The sequence below is a fragment of the Polypterus senegalus genome, chromosome 8 (assembly GCF_016835505.1).
Source record: "Polypterus senegalus isolate Bchr_013 chromosome 8, ASM1683550v1, whole genome shotgun sequence".
Lineage (NCBI taxonomy): Eukaryota > Metazoa > Chordata > Cladistia > Polypteriformes > Polypteridae > Polypterus > Polypterus senegalus.
The window spans coordinates 65613975-65632866 of record NC_053161.1 but is presented as its reverse complement, the minus strand read 5'-3'; the positions used below and the strand labels follow the sequence as shown (position 1 = coordinate 65632866).

Genomic DNA, 18892 nt, shown 5'->3' with positions numbered 1-18892 from the left:
CATTTATTTCTAAAGGAGATATATCATCTAGTTTTCCATCTTCCTCTGTATACTAATTATTTATTCTGAACAAAACCTTTTACTGTATGATATTTTTAGTGAATGCTGCTGTAACAACTGGTGAAAGTACAATACACCTATTAAATACAATCAAAACCAATTTTAACTCACCTTTCTATTACATAAAAATTATCACCATCATCATCTTGGTCAATTACATGTTCACCAGCTTCTACTATCTTCTCAAACATAGCATCTAATACCTGAGACATTTGTTCCTAAAAAATGAGAAGTTAAAAAATGAAATTAAAATGTATTAAATGGACAACAACATTTAATCTACATTGTTTCTTCTTAGCACAGTCCAACTGTAGGCGTTTCAAAAGATAAACCATAAACGGAGACATATACTGGGCTCTCCACATAGTGATAGGAGCAACAGTGTTATTCCCATGTAGCTGCACCCTAGATGTATTTTTCATTGCAACATTACTTAGCAAGAATATTTTTATGAACTACAGATGTTAACTTAAAGCAACAGTTTGTGCACTAAGTAGCTAGGAAAATCACTTAAAGGATAACTATGTTTAAAAGCTTTTGAAGTTTCTTCCATAAGTCTATAGGAACATCTGTTCTGCCAAATGTCTGCTATCCATTTAGTAAAGGAAAACTGTGTCCTGCAAAGGAATTTATTTATTTAGTATAACACTTATGGGGACAACTTGCTAAAATCCTGATAGTGGATAACAGTGAAATTGCCTGAAAAGGCAAAAGAATTGGCTGCTGAAAAAGCTACACAGACAGGGGTTCCTTCTAAAACCTCACCCCCAATTTTCTCCAGTCTGCAAACTATCGCAGTACAAGTGAAAACGTATAAAGCAATATCTTGATGATTAGTAAAAATTTTTAAATTTGTTAAGTCAATATTAATGGCAAGTTTCAAAATGGGTTTCTTTAGAATGACATTTAAGTTAGTGTTGTTGTCTATGTATATCCTGGCATGGCATGTTTGACATTCACAGAAATTTTAACTTTCTTTAGCTAATCATTTAGATGTGCATTCGGAAAGTAATTGCTGTACAGCCTCGTCCATTGTCCTTCTGGCACTGTTTCAAGTTTAATAATAACAGAAATCAGGATCTTCTGTGGCTCTTCATTATTAACAGCAGAAAGAATTTTCTAAACCCAAATTCTTCTCACATCCTTTTGTCTGGGAGTGACAGCATACCAGTTAACTAGAATGATATTAATTTGATCATTTTCACTTTTTCACAAGTGCAGGAGGAGTGTTCCAATAGAAATTTATCACTCCACATAATATGTGCTAGTACTCAACTTAAAGGTTTTTGTCTTACAGTTTTCAGTATTTTGTTTCAAATCACCCTGTGAAAATCATTATATACAGTGACCTGTACTTAAATAGTTGGTAATATAGTATTATCATATTAACTAAAATTAAAGTATTAAATACAATAAAAACTTACATTGCCCTAATAAGTCAATGAATAACTATTAGAATAAAATTTCTTCACACTTTGCTCCTTTGTATATCTAAACTACAGTATGCCAAACTATTCACTGACTAGTTATCTTTGAATCTAAACCTTTATCTGTTATCTTTTTACCTAAAAATAAAATATAAACATCAGTAAAAAACACCTTACCGGATCTAAAGATTTGAAAATGAGAATATCTTTGCAAGCTTCTTGAAGTCTGTTTCTTTGCTCATCTGATTTAGGATGAATAACCTAAGTAAATATAAAAAGACAAAAAAAAATTATGTATATATCAGTTATACTGAAAATACAGTCTTATTTGTGAACATTAAATCCAAAACACAGTACTAGTTTTACAGATTTCTAAACCTTGATGGTTTTGGGAATAAACTAAAAGAAAAACATTCAATGCACTGTTTATTGATCACTAACTATGCTGCTTTAATGCACAAAGCATGTGCTACATTCAGATGTCATTTATTTTTATACTGTATGCATTTGCATATGACGTGTGAAACACTTACTGTTAAAGCCCATGTCTGTCTGTCTCTCTGTATGAAACAACTTGGTCCTGCGTGGACCAATTTTGTTGAGATGTGGCACCATTATTCTTCAAAGAGATTTGTCATGGCAGTTCAATTTTTGATCAGATATCTCATACAGATCACGCTTTGAAGTTTTACAATTTCAAAATTTCCGATGAGAAGTCAAGTAAAATGACACCTTTTATTTTTTTTATTTTGTTTTAATCTTTTTAGTTAGCCAAGAAAAGTTGTCATTTTGCTTGACTTCTCATTGCATCCATAATGGCTAACACAGTACAACACCCTACTACTACGAAAATTTCCAAGTCAACAGCATAGGTGAATTTGAGAACTCATCCACCTTAAAATGGACAGAAACTCTGTGTGACTTCAACTAGAAATGAGTTTTAATTTCACCTTGAGAATGTATGCTTGAACGTGTAAATTTTATATATTTCCTCTTTAATTCATCCGATGGCTGCTCAGATACCCAATTTAAGTCGATCAGATTCTGGGAAGACTGAGTGTGCAAGAAGTTCACACAGCAGCAACCTTCTCCTCCTGCTTTAGGTAAGTTAACTAATATAGCACAAAAAAGTTACTTTTCTAGACATAAATGGAAGGGGAAATAATTATGCAAGCATATAGAAGACTGACTTAATTGTACAATATTACCTGCAGATTATTATTTTAAAGAAGCAACATTATCAACCTGCAGTTGCTGTAAATGCCATTTGAACTAATTAAATACATGGGAAAGGTGCAGCTACCCTAACTGATGTAAACACAAGATGAGTTTATAAATGAACAGTGGCTTTGGGAGGTGGGAGATTTCAATGGCTTATGATCTTGATGTTTCAGTCCCAAATATACACAAACAATTGCTGCGAGCCCCTGATCACCTTACATATTGTGTGTCATTCGCATTCTAGTTACACAATAGATCACTTTACCTCCCAGTTCTTACTTATTTATACAAGTTTAATAAATTACTGTGTTTTAACCAATATTAATATCTAGATGGGGAGCTTATTTCAGTTCCTTTTCTCCTTTAACAGGCTAATATTGATACTGATTTTATGTTAGTATTAGTCATTTTTCAATTGCTAATTATTGCATACTACTCTATCAAGTTTACTTCCAAAAATGTTAAGTTTAGGAAAATTGAAATAACAATTAGTCATAGAACCTCCATGACTACTAAACATCGAAATGTTGACATTTTCACATCACTTGAATTGCAATCTCCTGTGTATGACAGCTATTAAGCCACCACAAGTCTGTTTGTGCTCTATTGTAAAGTGCTATTAAAAGCATGTATTTAATGTAGTCTACTAACACATGTAATTTTCATTCTATTATTGCTATTACTTTTGAATATGACTCATTGTTACAAAAATATTTAATAAACAAAAATGTAATAAGTGACTGTTAGATTACGTAAATAAACAATGTGAAATGCTGCAACTTTCACATCATTTAATTTAATTGCCAGACACACATGAATGTCATGCCATGCATACACTGTTTAACTTGTTAGTGATTAAAGTTGGCACGTTGGTTTTGATGCAAAGTATATACTATTTTAATTAAAATTATATTTTATAAAAATATTTTTTTTGGTAGCTGATAAGGGTGCTGTATAGTATGATTTTCAGTTTTAAAACCCTTTATATTAACTGCACAAAAGCACATTTAGTGTATGAAAGAGAAAACAGCATAAGGGGATGTTTTTTACTATGCAGTATGGTAAAGATGTTGTTGTTCAGGAGGCAGTTACAGTTGGGGTAATAGGTTAAACCAAATATGTGAACATCGCTAGAAAGAAATGTAGTATACAAAGATTAATAGATAAATTAGTTACACTGCACTCCACAAAGTGAGTGGAAAAAGAGTGAGGCCAAAGTGTACATTTTAAAAAGGTAAGGACATTTTATCAAATACACTGTAGGTGGCAGTATTTATGCTAGAAAGAGGAAAAACAGCAAAATAGTGCAGAAGCAGTCATATAGGCCAAGAAAATACTAAAGAAAGCAAAAAGGTAAAGAAGTGAGGGCCTAGGGATATATGTTACTTATTTTGCTGCAGATATTATTAACAGTGGACAAAGGTCCAATTAATACAACACTGCATTAAATTTAAATCTTTCAAATTAAATATTTAAAGCTCCTTGAATAACTTATTCATAGGGCTATATTAACAGAAAACATAACATGAAGTAGTTGCTCACATATACAGTACATATATAGAAACACTAAAATAAAATCCTCTGACAAAGCATGTTTATTTTAAAACAATGTTAGAAAATTCTTGACTGAAAACATTCCCAATGAGTTATGAAGGGTTAATTAAGATTCTTCCAGGTGAGTAAAATAAACTGAACTGTAAGCAATGTGTGCGGATATTAAAATTTTTAATTGCATGATTTTATTCCATCTAGCATCACTACATATAATCCTATTTGATATAGTGTTAAGTATAACACAATATTTTACATACTGTATTTTCTCTCCAAGATGGAATGAGTCTGGGACATAAAACAAAAAAAATAAAAGATCTAACAAGGCAGGAGCTTGATGACATTGTTCACAGATTGGATCTTGTCTCTAAGAAATTTTGTAGAATGTTAGACACTGGTGTGTACAATGTAGAAATGTCAGCCCAATAAGGCTCCTATGCTCTGTACAGTAGAACGTATCTTATGGAAGACGGCATTCCAAACCTTATTTATGATTCTAACTGAAATGTATAATTTGCACTGTTGCTGTAATCAAGTTGCTAGACTTTGGAGATACTGCCTTTATCTTTATCAGGGACAGATATTGTTTAAACATTAAGGAAATTGAATGTTTCTTTAACAATGTTTCTAGCTTATACATAGACAGAAATAGTGTATTACTGGAAGAGTATATCTGAATAGTAGGAGTCATACACATTATACAGTATGTAAAGGACTCTAAAGGTCTAGGTACATAGTGAAATATACAGCATTCAAAAAAAGTTACAATACCCATTAGTAATCATACCAGTCACAGGCAAGTGGATATTTAAAATAAATATATACTGATATTAATTATAATAATTATTTAAAGTTTGCAAGACTTTAGTAAAGCTATTTCTTTCATCTTCCTTATGAGAAATTAGTTCTCAATACTTCAATACTTTTGCAAGTCCATTTATATTCTCTATTCTAGTGGTTGACTGGATCCTATTCAGGTTTTGAAATTCTTAGGAATTAGTGTTTTGAAATTCTACTCTGCCCTGTCAGGTTAATTGGATATGAATGTGTAATCTTCAATCATGACCCTCAACGTATCAGGCAATATAAGACATACCTGATGCCTGCAGCACACAACCTCTGCTTAATACCATTATATGCAAGCCTCTTTTTAACAGGGAACAAATTATATTCATTTTAATTTCAATTTTATCTAGGATTTTACTTTTGCCTTTATTTCCCATTTTGAACTATTCCAGCTCTCTTAAATTTCTTTCCTTTCCATCCCCAGCTTGATTATCATTTTTTTTTAACTTGAAACCACTAACTGTATAATTTTTCAAGCAGTGCTTTGATGGAGTCTAATAGTCAGTTTCTGTTGTAAGTTTACCAACATTTGTTTTGAGAATGTGAGCTGATGTAAAATATCTACAGTAAATCTAGATTTCTCATTTACAAAATGTTAAATGTAAATTTAGAAATGGTGACAATTTAATCCAATGTTGTTTGATGTTAAACTTCTTAGAAGCTTTCTTTCTGGAGGCCTGTTCTGCCACTATACAAATCCATGTCTCAAAGTACACTGTTGCTGACCTTAAGAAAGTGGTAGCTAGTCTGCATCATAATAAACAGCAACTGCATCAGGTGTTCATTAGAGAGACATTGTGCAAAGACTCCTGTCCAGATACCTACAGATGGATGTAAGTGAAAGGCTAATGCTGCACTTGTCCTGCAGCATCAGCTTCAGAGTTAGATATATATAATTATTTTCATCACATTGCAAAGATAAACAGTGACTCTGATACCTATGGGTTGATAGGCTTTAATCAGCCTCACTGCATTACATCTAAACCAGCACTAAGAAATAACAGTAGTAATAGTGATATTTCAGAACTCAGTTGTTAGGGGAAGTGATGCAAATATTTCATTCAGCAAGTGGCAGTTTCATATGTCACGTTGGCTTCCTTCATGTTAGAACAAATGATATAGGGGCAAGGTTACAGACAACCCAATACAAATAAAAGTTTAAAAAAATAACATTTTAATAATATAAAAAAGTTTAATGAGATATGTTATAGCACTAGGGGACTTTACCTAATTATCCAAAAATTAACTGAAAACATGATACAAAAAGTGAACCACATAAACGAGAATTTACAGATGTAATCAGTATACATTTTTAACACTGTTAAAAAGCTAAAAGTGTAAAAATCTTTCTAGACTTCTGTAAAAGTCAGGGAATGAAGGCAAGTGGTTATAGACAAAAACTACAAATATTCTCATTTTTAACAAAACACATTTTGTGCAAATGCAATAATGTCCAAAAGAGACCAACCTTTACATATGAAGATCAAGATTTTTTTTTAAAAAATAGGAAAGCTAAAAGGTTGTTACAACAGATTAGAAATTGCAAAAGACAACCTAATCAGCTTCATTTATTATTTTGGCTTTTAAAATTGTGCATCACCTATCAAGTCCAGGTATACTAGTAAATGGAAGGGATGTATATTATATTATTATTATAAACATTTCAATAAGGTACCACATGGTAGGGTAGTGATTAAACTAAAAGAAATAAATGTTCAAAGTCCAGTGTGTAGATGGTTGCAAAGGTGCTGTAAGAAGTGTCTGTTTGCAGACACTTTGTAGGTTACACTATACTATGCAGAACAGATGATACCCTAGAATCAGCAGAATCATTACAGGTGGATCAGGGCAGAATTCAGACATGGACAGAATGAACTGCTCACATTAAAACTATCTTTATGTTGTGTGTTTAGTTTAAACCCACTCAGACTTTGATCTATGGCCTGTAAAATGCAGCTCTAGTTAGATGAATGTGTTGTTACATAGCCGGTTTCTAAAGAACAAATAAACATGAGTTCCAATATTATCAGGCCTATGGAGAGCAAAACATTTTAAAGAAAATATTTCAACTTAAAAGGCTCCAATTCCATTTATCGTTATCGTTTTAATGCTTACATTAATTTCTACAACAGCTTTAAAAAAATAAAAATGACCATGAGTAATTAAACACAGATAAATATATGTAAAATGTTTATGGTGTGTCCAATACTGCAGGCATGTATTAACAGGGCTTCTTGCTTACTGGACAGATGATCTGTGAAAACATATTTTATGGTCAGTTATTAAGATTTGGTTGTTCATGTCTCTTTACAGCTGATCAAAAACTATTGGCTAAATTTTGTAGTAAATAAGAATGTATTTCTAAATAAGCACTGCTTTCATTTTTTATTTACCCTGTAACTTGGTTGTTCTGCAATAATTTAAAAAATATATTTGCAAGGAAATTAGTAAAATTGGTAATATTGAATTTAATATATTAAAGCTGTTTAAAATTTAGGCTTTGAAACTCATTTTCTTGCATTTTTGCTTTTATTCATTGCTTCTACAGTATGAAACATGACATAAGTAGAGCTTGAAGTTTTGAATACCAATTAAAGTACAGAAGAATGTCATAAAATACGTAGAACATTAGAACACCCTCATTATTTTGAAAACCAGTAACGGCACACTGCACAATAATGACCAGTGAATACACTTGACTTGAGCATTCATAGTTTTCATTCTCTTTCTCTGTACGTTTATCATTTGTTTGCTCAGAGGTTGATGTGCTTGCTGCTTCCTGAGCAGCTCTTCTTTTCTCCACCCTAGCGGCCCGCTGCTTCTCTTCTTTCGTCTGCATGTTTTCGCATTAAAACTGAGTAAGTTAGTTTTTGTGTTGCAATTACTTAGTACATTTTCCTTAATTTTTCACTTAAGCACCACAATCTGCCTCAAGAATGATTAAAGATATGAATGTGGTAGGGAATGAGAACAATGCACATACGCATGCACCGCACGGCTGTCTTGCTGCACGCTGTCGAGAGTTGATTCTACAATAAAATAAAAATAAAAAGAGTAATAAATATTATCAGCCAAAAGCTGATAGTAGATGTCATGTAGTATATGTATACCAAATTTCAGGTCAATAGGTGAAACGGTTTGCGAGCTACAGGTGATTTAAAATCCTGGACAGACAAACGAACAGCCAAGGTAGCATATTATATAAGAAGATAATAATGCAGTTTATATTATTGTATTAACATAGTAATGTTTAAAATAGTTATTTTAAGCATAAAATGGCTTGTTTATTTAACTGTATTCTTTTAAGAATGAATAGGCATGATAAACTGTGAACAAACGCTCTCATACGCCTAATATTCTAAATTAAGACTATACTCCTTATTTCTAAATGCGATAAGCTGTAGCAATAATAATTCATTCAAAGTTCTCACCCTAGGCTCTGTGTCTTCCTCTTCATCATCAGGATTAAAAGCTTCAGCACAAACTAAAAAAAAAAGTTGTAAAGGTTTAAAAATACTTACATATTAATAAAGTGTACCAAAAATACAATAGTATAAACATAATGTATATCCTTTAACTAATACTTTGCTGCATGTTTGATAAAATATACAGTATTTACAAATATGTCATTAAGTACATGATTTAGGAAATAACATTCTCAAACCCGTGTAATCTATGAATGTGAATGTGGTGTGGACTGGAGCATGCATACCTAGCAGCACTGGGTACAAGGCAGGAAACAGCCTTGGAAAGGCTGCAAACCCATTACAAGTTTAGAATGCTCAAAGAAAATACCCACACAGAGACAGGAAGAACAACCAAGCAACCAAGGTCCACACAGGCAACAGCAGGATTTGAACACAAGATATTGCATCTGTATGCCAGCAACACTAACCACTGTACCACTGTGCAACCAACCTGTTTAGCTATTCAGTTAAATTAGAACAGCGTAACATGATTCAGAAAAATAAGTAAACTGTATAAAAGGCTTATAAAAAAGTTTTTACATATTTTGGTAAATCCCCTTTCCCTCCATAAGTGACATGCACTCACCGATAATTTTATCTGGTTATAAAATGTTTTTACATATTTTGGTTATTAACTTTTACCATCTATAGGTAACAAGAACACATCAAACATTTCATATTTGAAACAATATTCTGTACCTACATTTTTTTCCTATTTTATGACTATATTTCATATTTTATTCTAAATACTTTACTCATTTATAATTATTTCCCTGATTCTGAATCCTCTGCAATTGTTTAGACCTCAATTTTACTTCTTGTATGTTTTATTTTCTTTAATGATTCAATAATTTTCCAAAAAAATTCCATGTAATATTTGCTGAATTGTGCAAATTATAAAGTTAAATTAATTTCTGCATTGAAATTGATATTTGAAAAACAAATCTACTTAGAAAATGTATTATAAATACCTTTTTTTCTGATTACAAAAATAAGATTTGTTTCCTAGTGTTTTCTTAAGTATGCAGGTTTGCAGATTGCTCTAAAACCACTCAAGTGTTGTAAAGAAGCAGTGCCTGTCCCAGCAACGTTAGACACAGGGCAGGAACTAGACCTGGGGTCAAGGTTTTTCATTGCAGGTCAAAAACACACACATAAGCCTTGCACACACTTACTCAAACTCTGCCTTTTGTATCTGATTAACAACAAACTATATACTGTAATTTTGAGAAATGGAAGGAATAATGCATTATCAAGTTAAAAATACCTGTATACACAAACATATTGAGAACAAGTAAACAATCACACTGTAGGACTGTCAAAATAGGCACAAATCAAGGTTAAAATATTCATATTAAAAATACTGTAAGTATAAATATGCATATACCTTGGAACACATGTTAACAATTCTAGGTATATATATGTACTTTTTATGCTCTTTCATATTTATACTATCAATACTGATACTGTAACAGCTGTAACTCTTGCATCAGTAGGAAAAGGTGGGGCAAAAACAACAGTATTATCACTGATTCAACAAGTGGAAGCTATATGAACTCATATTCCGTTATTAAAATAAGAATGTTCAGTTACTTCTGTGTGAAAGCTTATAAAAAAAGAAAATTTGTCACAGTCACATATTTACTATTGTAATGTGGCAAAAGTAACCAGCCCTTGTAAAGTATAGTGAGCTACCTAAAAGAACAACAAAAACAATCAATAAGCCAATGGATCAGTGCAGGCTATCACTACTCGGCATTACACAGCATGTTTACTTTTCTCTTAAAGTGATGGTAAAGCATGAAGTGCTTATGACTTGTGCATTGTTGCTTAAAAGATATACAACTGAAACAAATGTGACACTTAAAATCAGAGCCTTTCATAAAACCTGGATTTTCTGTTTGCTTATGTAAACCAAGTATGCTTTTCCTGACTGTAATGAAGAAAAGATTCCCAGGCAACTTGCTCACAACTTCTAAACACACTAAATGTAGTCATGTTTTTACCAGCATCTTTTTAATCCTAGAGTTCAGATGAATTTTTGTGACTGTCTATTTCTCTTTTATATATATTGTGGCATTGTGAATCTATGCATATTAAACTGAAACAACCAAATGTACTAAATGATACATTATATTGATATTTACATATGTCCTCCACATTATAACTATTTATTTACCAAATGTTCTATAGAGAAAGTAATATGTCAACAAACAGTACAGAGTAAAACTTTAAACCTAATCAACTTTAATCCTATAGCATACAACTCATCATTCACAAAGTAACAGATGGACAGGTGCAACATCTGTCAGGTGACCACCATTTACGTTAACTGATTTTGACAAATTTGAAATTGGTAATAAAAAACGGTAGTGTCAGCACTGGAGGAGAAACCATCAAGGCTTTAGCAGTGGCTTCTTGATTGGTAGTTCTCTCTTCTACTGTAGAATTACTGACAGCAACCCTAATCAGATTATGGAGACATTATGGAGACATGGAACCATTCTTAAGACCACTATTTAGGACCTGTACAAATTAAGTTTTTGATCATGCAATAGGACGTTAACTCAATGTGCCTTGTAAGTATACCAAGAAACACTTGGTTGTTTGCAAGTGTGCACCCCAACATCTCAGTAGAGCAGTGGTTCCCAAAGTGTGGGTCATGACAAGATTTCTATAATAAAACCAAAAAAAAATGCAAAAAAAACATCTTTGTTGACAGGAGAGGTTGAGGGCAGATCAGGGTTAGAGGGTGATAATTAGCTGTACACGTCAAAAAAAACTCACTGCTATGGTAAAGGTAGACTATCTTTACTTGGAGGAATGTTTTGACTATTTGATTTGACATCTAATCTCTGCATTTGTGTGAATAACAAAGAGCAAACAACAACAAAAATGGCAACAGCAAAAATGGCATTGACATCTGGTGAGACAGTGAAGTGAATGCGCAAAGCAAAATACTCAGTGAATAATGTTTTGCATATTATCACTGAATTGCACTCTGACTTACTCTGATTTTGGTGCGAGGGACCTGGAGATCGAGATTGAAAGCTGATCAGTCCCCAGCTGATTGTGGTGCTGAATACATGTAGCTCCCGTGCCGACGACAACATTCCCCTTGGAGGACCACCATTTATTTACAATGACAAGACGTACAAACCAGATTGAATCAGACTGTGAACGCTTCTGTCACTGCCTCCAGAGACAACAATATGCAGTGACAGAGGCCACAGTACCAGCAACAGATGTTTTCTGTTGAATTATTTGAGAAAATATTGCTTTGTGTGCTTTTCAGAAAACAGAGTGTGGCTGCTGAGTTGGTAGGGCAGGATCAGCATCAGTCATAGGCAGAGAAAAGAAATTTCTCGGTCCAATAAAGTTAATTTTTAAACAAGTGTGGTGGATGGCCGGCTGCTCAGCCCGGCTGAGACGCCCGAAAAGAAGATGGGGGAAGGCACCTATTTAGGGACACTGCCTCCCCCAATACACCAGATGGCGAGTTCCCTGCAGCATAGGGGTGACCCGGATTCCCGCAGGTCATCATGGACTTTGTAGATTGGCTTCACAGCCCTGCTGGGTACCGTGGGTGCTGCCAGGTGACACTGCCGGGAGGCACGAGGATTTATACTTTCCATATAGCCCGGATGTACTCCCAAGTTATGGGGACGGAAGAACAGAAGTACTTCTGGGCTGAAGAAAAATGTAATTCTCCATCTGACCTGGAAGTGTTGACAAATCACATGAACAGATGAGGAGAAGCACTTCCGGGTCAAGAACTATATAAAGGACTATGGGAAACCCAGCAAGCGAGCTGGAGTTGGGAGGGAGTGTGACAGAGCTTGCTGGGAGGTGTGGAGGAGAATTGCATCGTACTGCTCAGTGGGATTTGTGTTTATTGTGGTGGATGTGGTGTTTTGGAGGCACTATAGAAGAAGAAAAATAAGTAAAATATTCTTAGTGTTTTTAAACTTGTGTCCGGAGTATCTGTCTGTTGGGTTCACAGGGCAACATCACCCCCAGGTGTCCTCAACAGGTTTAGCAAAAATTCAAGGCACACTCTAATGCAGTAGTTCCCAAACTTTTTTAAGGTATGACCCACTTTGGACAAGAATTTTGTTTGCACCAAACTGCCGTACTCCACTCCATTTGTAAACAAACTGAAGCTGATCAGTGGTAAAATAGTTATCAAAAAATAGAAATACTGGCACCATCTGTCTTAGATCCTATTTTAAAACTCACTTTTGCATTCAAAGATTACACAGAAGGGCTCAAAGGGCATCCATGATTTTTGGGTTTATGGGCAAACCAAATTATATGATGCACTTTCCTAAAAGCCTCATTAACATTCTCAAATTTGATGATGAGCGAAGATTGATTTTTTATTTACAAGTAAGAGTTATCTAAATCTTAAAAGCTATTTTTAGATTGTACACTAATACTGGAATAACTTTTATCGGGTGGTATATAATCTACAATTTGTCCAAATTTACTTATGGAGGTTGTGAGGTACTGTGAGGTTATTTTTTGTTTGAATTAAATCCTTCCATTTTTCATATTTAGACTTTAAGATAAAATGCAGTAAATAAGTAACACAATCATATATAATACTAGCAAAATACCCGCGCTTCGCAGCGGAGAAGTAGTGTGTTAAAGAAGCAATGAAAAGAAAAGGAAACATTTTGAAAATAACGTAACCTGATTGTCAATGTAATTGTTTTGTCACTGTTGTGAGTGATGAGTGTTGTTGTCATATATATATATATATATATATATATATATATATATATATATATATGTGGCCCCAGGAGGACGTGAGGAGGGCTTGTGCCTCCTCCAGACCGCGAGGGGGCGTCCGTCCTGGTTCTGTTGGGGGCCACGAGTTGAGGGCATGGAAGCCCTTCCCTGTAGAGGCCCGTGGTCACCGCCAGGCGGCGCCCCGATGCCGGTTTATCCCGTGCGGTTGCCGGTCGGGGCTGGAGCCCGGCCGGGACGCCTTGGAGGACCGGAGGAGGGCGAGTGCCTCCTCCAGACAGAGTGGGGCGTCCGTCCTGGTTAGGCAGGGGCCTCGGGTACAGGGCTTTGAAGCCCAGCCCTGTAGGGACCCGTGGCCACCGCCAGGCGGCGCCCCGGTGCCTAATTATCCCGGGAGCCCGGCACTTCCGCCACACCAGGAAGTGCCGGGGGGAAGACTTTGTGTGGCACCGGAGAGCTGCCAGGAAGACAGCCGACACTTCCGCCACGCTTGGGCGTGGCTAAGGACGGAACACCTGGGGCTCATCCGGGAGCCTTATTTAAGGGGCCGCCTCCCTCCAGTCATTGGTGGAAGTCGGGAGGAAGCGGACTGAGCTGGAGAGCGAGGACAGGAGGCGGCCAGGAAGCAAGGCACAGAACTGTGGGCCCTGGACTTGGGGGAATCAGTGCTAGAGGCACTGGGGTTGTGTGAGTGCACGTGACTTTTATATTGTATAATATTGTAAATAAACGGTGTGATGGGTGAAAACATGTTGTCCGTCTGTCTGTGCCGGGGCCAGCGTTCACAATATATATATATATATATATTTACACACACACACAAACATATATACTGTATATATATACATATCTATACATATACACATATATACATACATATATATCTACATATATACACACACATATATACACACATATACATACATACACACACATACATACAAACAAATACATATATATATATATACATACATACACACACACATATATAAACATATATATACATATACATACATATCTACATATATACACACACAGCTATTTCGTATCAGTGCAATACGCTGTTTGTTAAAACGGTTGACTCCCGCTCTTACATGCAATAACAAATCAAATCATTCAGTTGTCTTTGCTCATATGTCATTTTAGAGCTGGACGCATGGCATCTATTTTTGGCCACAAGTTCGTTTCTGTTTGGTGTGAGGTTCTGTGTTGTGGAGATTCTCAGGATGGATTGCAGGTGCTCATCAGTGAGGCGACTCCTGTGTGCTGTTTTGTTAGTCTTTATCACTGAGAAGATCTTCTCACACAGATATGTGCTACCAAACATGCACAAGGTTCGAGCCGCATGTAGACGGACTTTTTTTGTTCTTCAAAGTTACCAAAGCGCCGTGCAAACTCAGTGCGCAATAACTCTAACCATGGCGCTGCATTATGGGATCTGTAGTTTATTGTGTTACCAGCGCTTCATATACCCGGGCTTTAATAACAATAATACAGTATATAAAATGATCTCGCGGGCGGATATAATTACACCGGGCGGATGTGGCCCGCCCTTGAGTTTGACACATATGGACTAAATAGAACTTGAAAAGATATATTTTTCAAATGTGATCGCGCAATTCAGATAGAGTTGGCACTACAGCCTGCATGCCTCAATGAGTCATCCTCCCTGCTCTTACTTTTTACCGTTCATCTAATGAATACACTGAGTATGGCTTTACCAAAACAATCATTGATGGCGAATAAAGTATCCATTATTCGAGTATGTAGATCGGAATATATATATACATATATATATACCAGCGTATCGCAGCGAGAAGTAGTGTGTTAAAAAGGTAGAAAAGAAAAGGGAACATTTTAAAAATAACGTAACATGACTGTCAATATACAGTATTTGTTTTGTGAGTGTTACTGAGTGTTGCTGTCATCAAGGATTTGATTATCATTATTTCTTTCAATCAGGTTCGTATTTGTAGGATGTGTTGTGTTCAAGTTACATTCCGTGTTTGTCAATCGTTGTAAAGATGACAGGTTTCATTCATCGATTCGTTTCTTACTGCATCAATAAACAGCTCGTCTTCTTCTTTATCTGAGACCTGACACACTGCATGCACGGGTTTTTTACACTGTCTTCCTTTAGCGGGACATTGACTTTTCCACCGTGTGCTTTGTTTCCACAGTAGCTGCATTTATGAATATGCTTATCAGGCGCTTCATATTTTTGCTGCCTTTTCAATTGTGTAATTCGGTTTTGTTCAGCTCTTTGGAACTGTTGCTTTTATCTGTGCACTGCGTCAGTTCACGTGAGCCGCTCGGTGTACATGCATCGAAGGTTCCCAGCTGTGCTGGTGCCATCTTGTGCTATGTCCATAGCTTTATTTAATGTTACCTTAGTCCTGGCACTTAAAACTTTCTCTCGCAGTTTCGCTGAGTTTGTGTCAAACACCACCCTGACCATCTCATCTTCCTCTCCATAAGCACAGTCCTTCACCTGTGAATATTTACCCGTGGCAGTTTGCTATTGGATTGCGCTGACGGACGGCCTTATATGGGCAGGCACTAAATTATAAACGCCAGCGGCAGCCTGTCTATGAACTTAATTTAAAGTGTAGGTTTACATCGTGCTTTGTTTTCGAAGTAGCAGAACTCATGAATATGGTTGTATATGTCACTCGCTCGCTTCTTATTGTTTCGCTGCCTTCTCAATTATATAATGCATGTTTTCTTGAGCGCTTTTTGAGGTCTTCCTGGTTTTCTATGTACTGCGTGATTACGTGGGAGGCGTGATGATGTCACACGAAACTCCGCCCCCACGGCGTTGAAGCTCATCTCCATTACAGTAAATGGAGAAAAACTGCTTCCAGTTATGACCATTACGCGTAGAATTTCGATATAAAACCTGCCCAACTTTTGTAAGGAAGCTGTAAGGAATGAACCTGCCAAATTTCAGCCTTCCACCCACACGGGAAGTTGGAGAATTAGTGATGAGTCAGTCAGTGAGTGAGTGAGGGCTTTGCCTTTTATTAGTATAGATTAGAAACCCTTGTCAGTTCTTGTTCTATAAATACTGATTTTCCTGTTCTCCAGTTTGAAAGTTCAACAAATAAATTTACAAATTAGAAATCAAACATAACCATAAAGATAACTTTTCTTAATTACATAATCACATGATGTTATTATTATAAAACAAGGAATACAAGCAATCCAATGTAATAATAATTTAATAATTACTTAACATAGCAAAAGAAACTACACAAATTTGCAATAGCAACAAAAATACCACAGCCTTACCTGATGCACGTCTTGTGAATCTATTGATGACAGGTGCTAAGAGGAAACAAAGCAAAAATTGTTAATTCTTTTATACTTATATTTCAGCTACAGTAAACCACTCAACAACACACTGTTAATGTGGATGAAATTATAATAGATAAACTCTAATAAATACTAAGTCACAAAATATTTAAATAAAATGTTGTCTTTTTCCTTAAGAAGATAATGTTGTGTGGTTATTGCTATAGCAATTTAAATATCTGGGTAAAAAAATTTAGTTAAGGTTTTGGGAAGCTTATGACTACTAAGCTTGAGTAACTTTGTGTTGTGTAGTCAAGCTCAGACCACAGACATATAGTATATGTTAAGAATATGCATTCCGCTTTAATTTTGATATTCATTGTGTTAATAAAATTACAGTTTCACCAATATTAACATATCTTAAGTATTCTGATAGCAATTAAAGTTGGCATACATTTATCAGTTTGGCAAAAGTAATACAGAGAAAAAGTGTATAGGAATTTTACATGTAGATGTAGAATCTTTACTGACTGTCAACATGGATATAACATTTACAAACTCAGGGAAACTTGCGCTTAACTCCCAGTAAGGATTTAACATAATACACTTTAACCCGAGAAAACCAGTATGTTTTTGGGAAGGTCTGTATATAATTCTGTTGAGAGCTATGCCATTAGTGGGAAAACACGCTTTCAGTGGGAGCTTTATAATAATTTCACTGTAGTTTGTACATGTAACAATAATAACACTATAAACCTATAATGACCCTGTAAATCATTTTATTTTAATTTAAATCATAAAAAGCAATAAACTCTAGAGTATACACAAATCTCAAATTACCATTTTAAGAATCCAAAAATGTACTTTAGCATTATGCAGAAGCACTTTGAAGACACAAATTAATACACTAATATAAATATATAGCCCCTTGCTCCCCCAGCAATGCCACCACTCCCAGGAAGGGAAAAACAAGCACGATTGCAAAAGGGAAATAAAATCGAATAGCGGCCAGGGGGGTCAAGGAGGTTGAAGGGAGAGCAATTAGAAACACGACAAAAAGTCTTGCAAGGCTGTGTCCATCCCTTAGGTGGCATCGCGGAAAAAAGTGAGGGGCAGATAATATTGTGAATAAGTCTCATATGCTTGCAAGCCAGTGATGGCCTCCTGCAACTTGAAAGTGGCTGCAAAACACTGGTTTAGATGTATGTGTCTGTATGACTAGCTCTGGGGATGTCTGTTTTATGCCCCGCACCCAGGGCTACCAGCAAAAGCATTATCCCCACCCCTGTAACACTGCACTGGATCTCAAATCTCAAATCGACCACACAAAATGTAAAGTTTCGATGCGTCTTTTGGTAAACAGAAATTATTTCATTTGCCTTTCATTTCATGTAACTTTGTAATGCTATGGTATATGAAATCTAAACTTGGTACAATGATTGATAACATTTTGTGGCACAAAAGAACATTGATTCCAGTGATGTGCATCATAAAATATCTTACTTATGAACTATAAAACCCCTTTGAAGAGAAATCCCTAAAGCACCAGTTTTATTGGTTTTAGTTAGTTGATTTTGGCGTAAAACAAAGGTTTTTAATCATATAAATACTTTCTTTTAAAAATGCAAAGTGTTGTACTTGCTACTTCTCAGCCATTTACAGCTCCCATATTACATAATCAGAGTAACAGCCATTTATTTTTGGGTACATAATTTAGGCAAAATATTGCCAAAAACCCCTTAGTGCATATGTGGTTATGGACTCTACCAGTATTATTAATTGTTTATTTGTTTTTTTATGTAACTTTTTATTTATATATTGCATTTTGTTTTGTCATTTTTTATTAACTTCCAGTAAAGCACTTCCACGAAGTGATCTGAGCATCGGAAAGGTACTTTATAAATAAAATGTATGATTATTATTACTATTATATCATGTATAAAAATATACTGTAGTAATAAATGTTGCTTTTTGTTAAATAACAGAATTGACAGAGATGCAGAAACACAACTGTCTGCCCTCACTTGCATTCCAGAAGGAAAAAAAGGGTATACATAACCAAAAAATAAAAAAGTGACATGTAATTTATGGGCGGCACGGTTCGCTTCCCAGGTCCTCCCTGCGTGGAGTTTGCATGTTCTCCCCGTGTCTGCATGGGTTTCCTCCAGGTACTCCGGTTTCGTTCCACAGTCCAAAGACATGCAGGTTAGGTGCATTGCCGATTCTAAATTGTGCTTGGTGTGTGTGTGTGTGTGTGCACCCTGCGGTGGGCTG

The 18892-nt window shown here is 35.4% G+C and overlaps 1 protein-coding gene across 1 annotated transcript in view; it reads right to left on the bottom strand.

The window, feature by feature from the left end:
* Positions 1–18892, bottom strand: part of LOC120534560 (cAMP-dependent protein kinase type II-beta regulatory subunit-like) — an 82136-nt gene that overhangs the window by 13760 nt on the left and 49484 nt on the right. The window contains exons 2-5 of the mRNA XM_039762155.1: positions 16616–16651; positions 8537–8589; positions 1665–1748; positions 172–278 (exon numbers count right to left, since the gene is read on the bottom strand). Of these exons, the coding sequence (XP_039618089.1) occupies positions 172–278; positions 1665–1748; positions 8537–8589; positions 16616–16651 (280 nt within the window). The remainder of the gene's footprint in view (positions 1–171; positions 279–1664; positions 1749–8536; positions 8590–16615; positions 16652–18892) is intronic.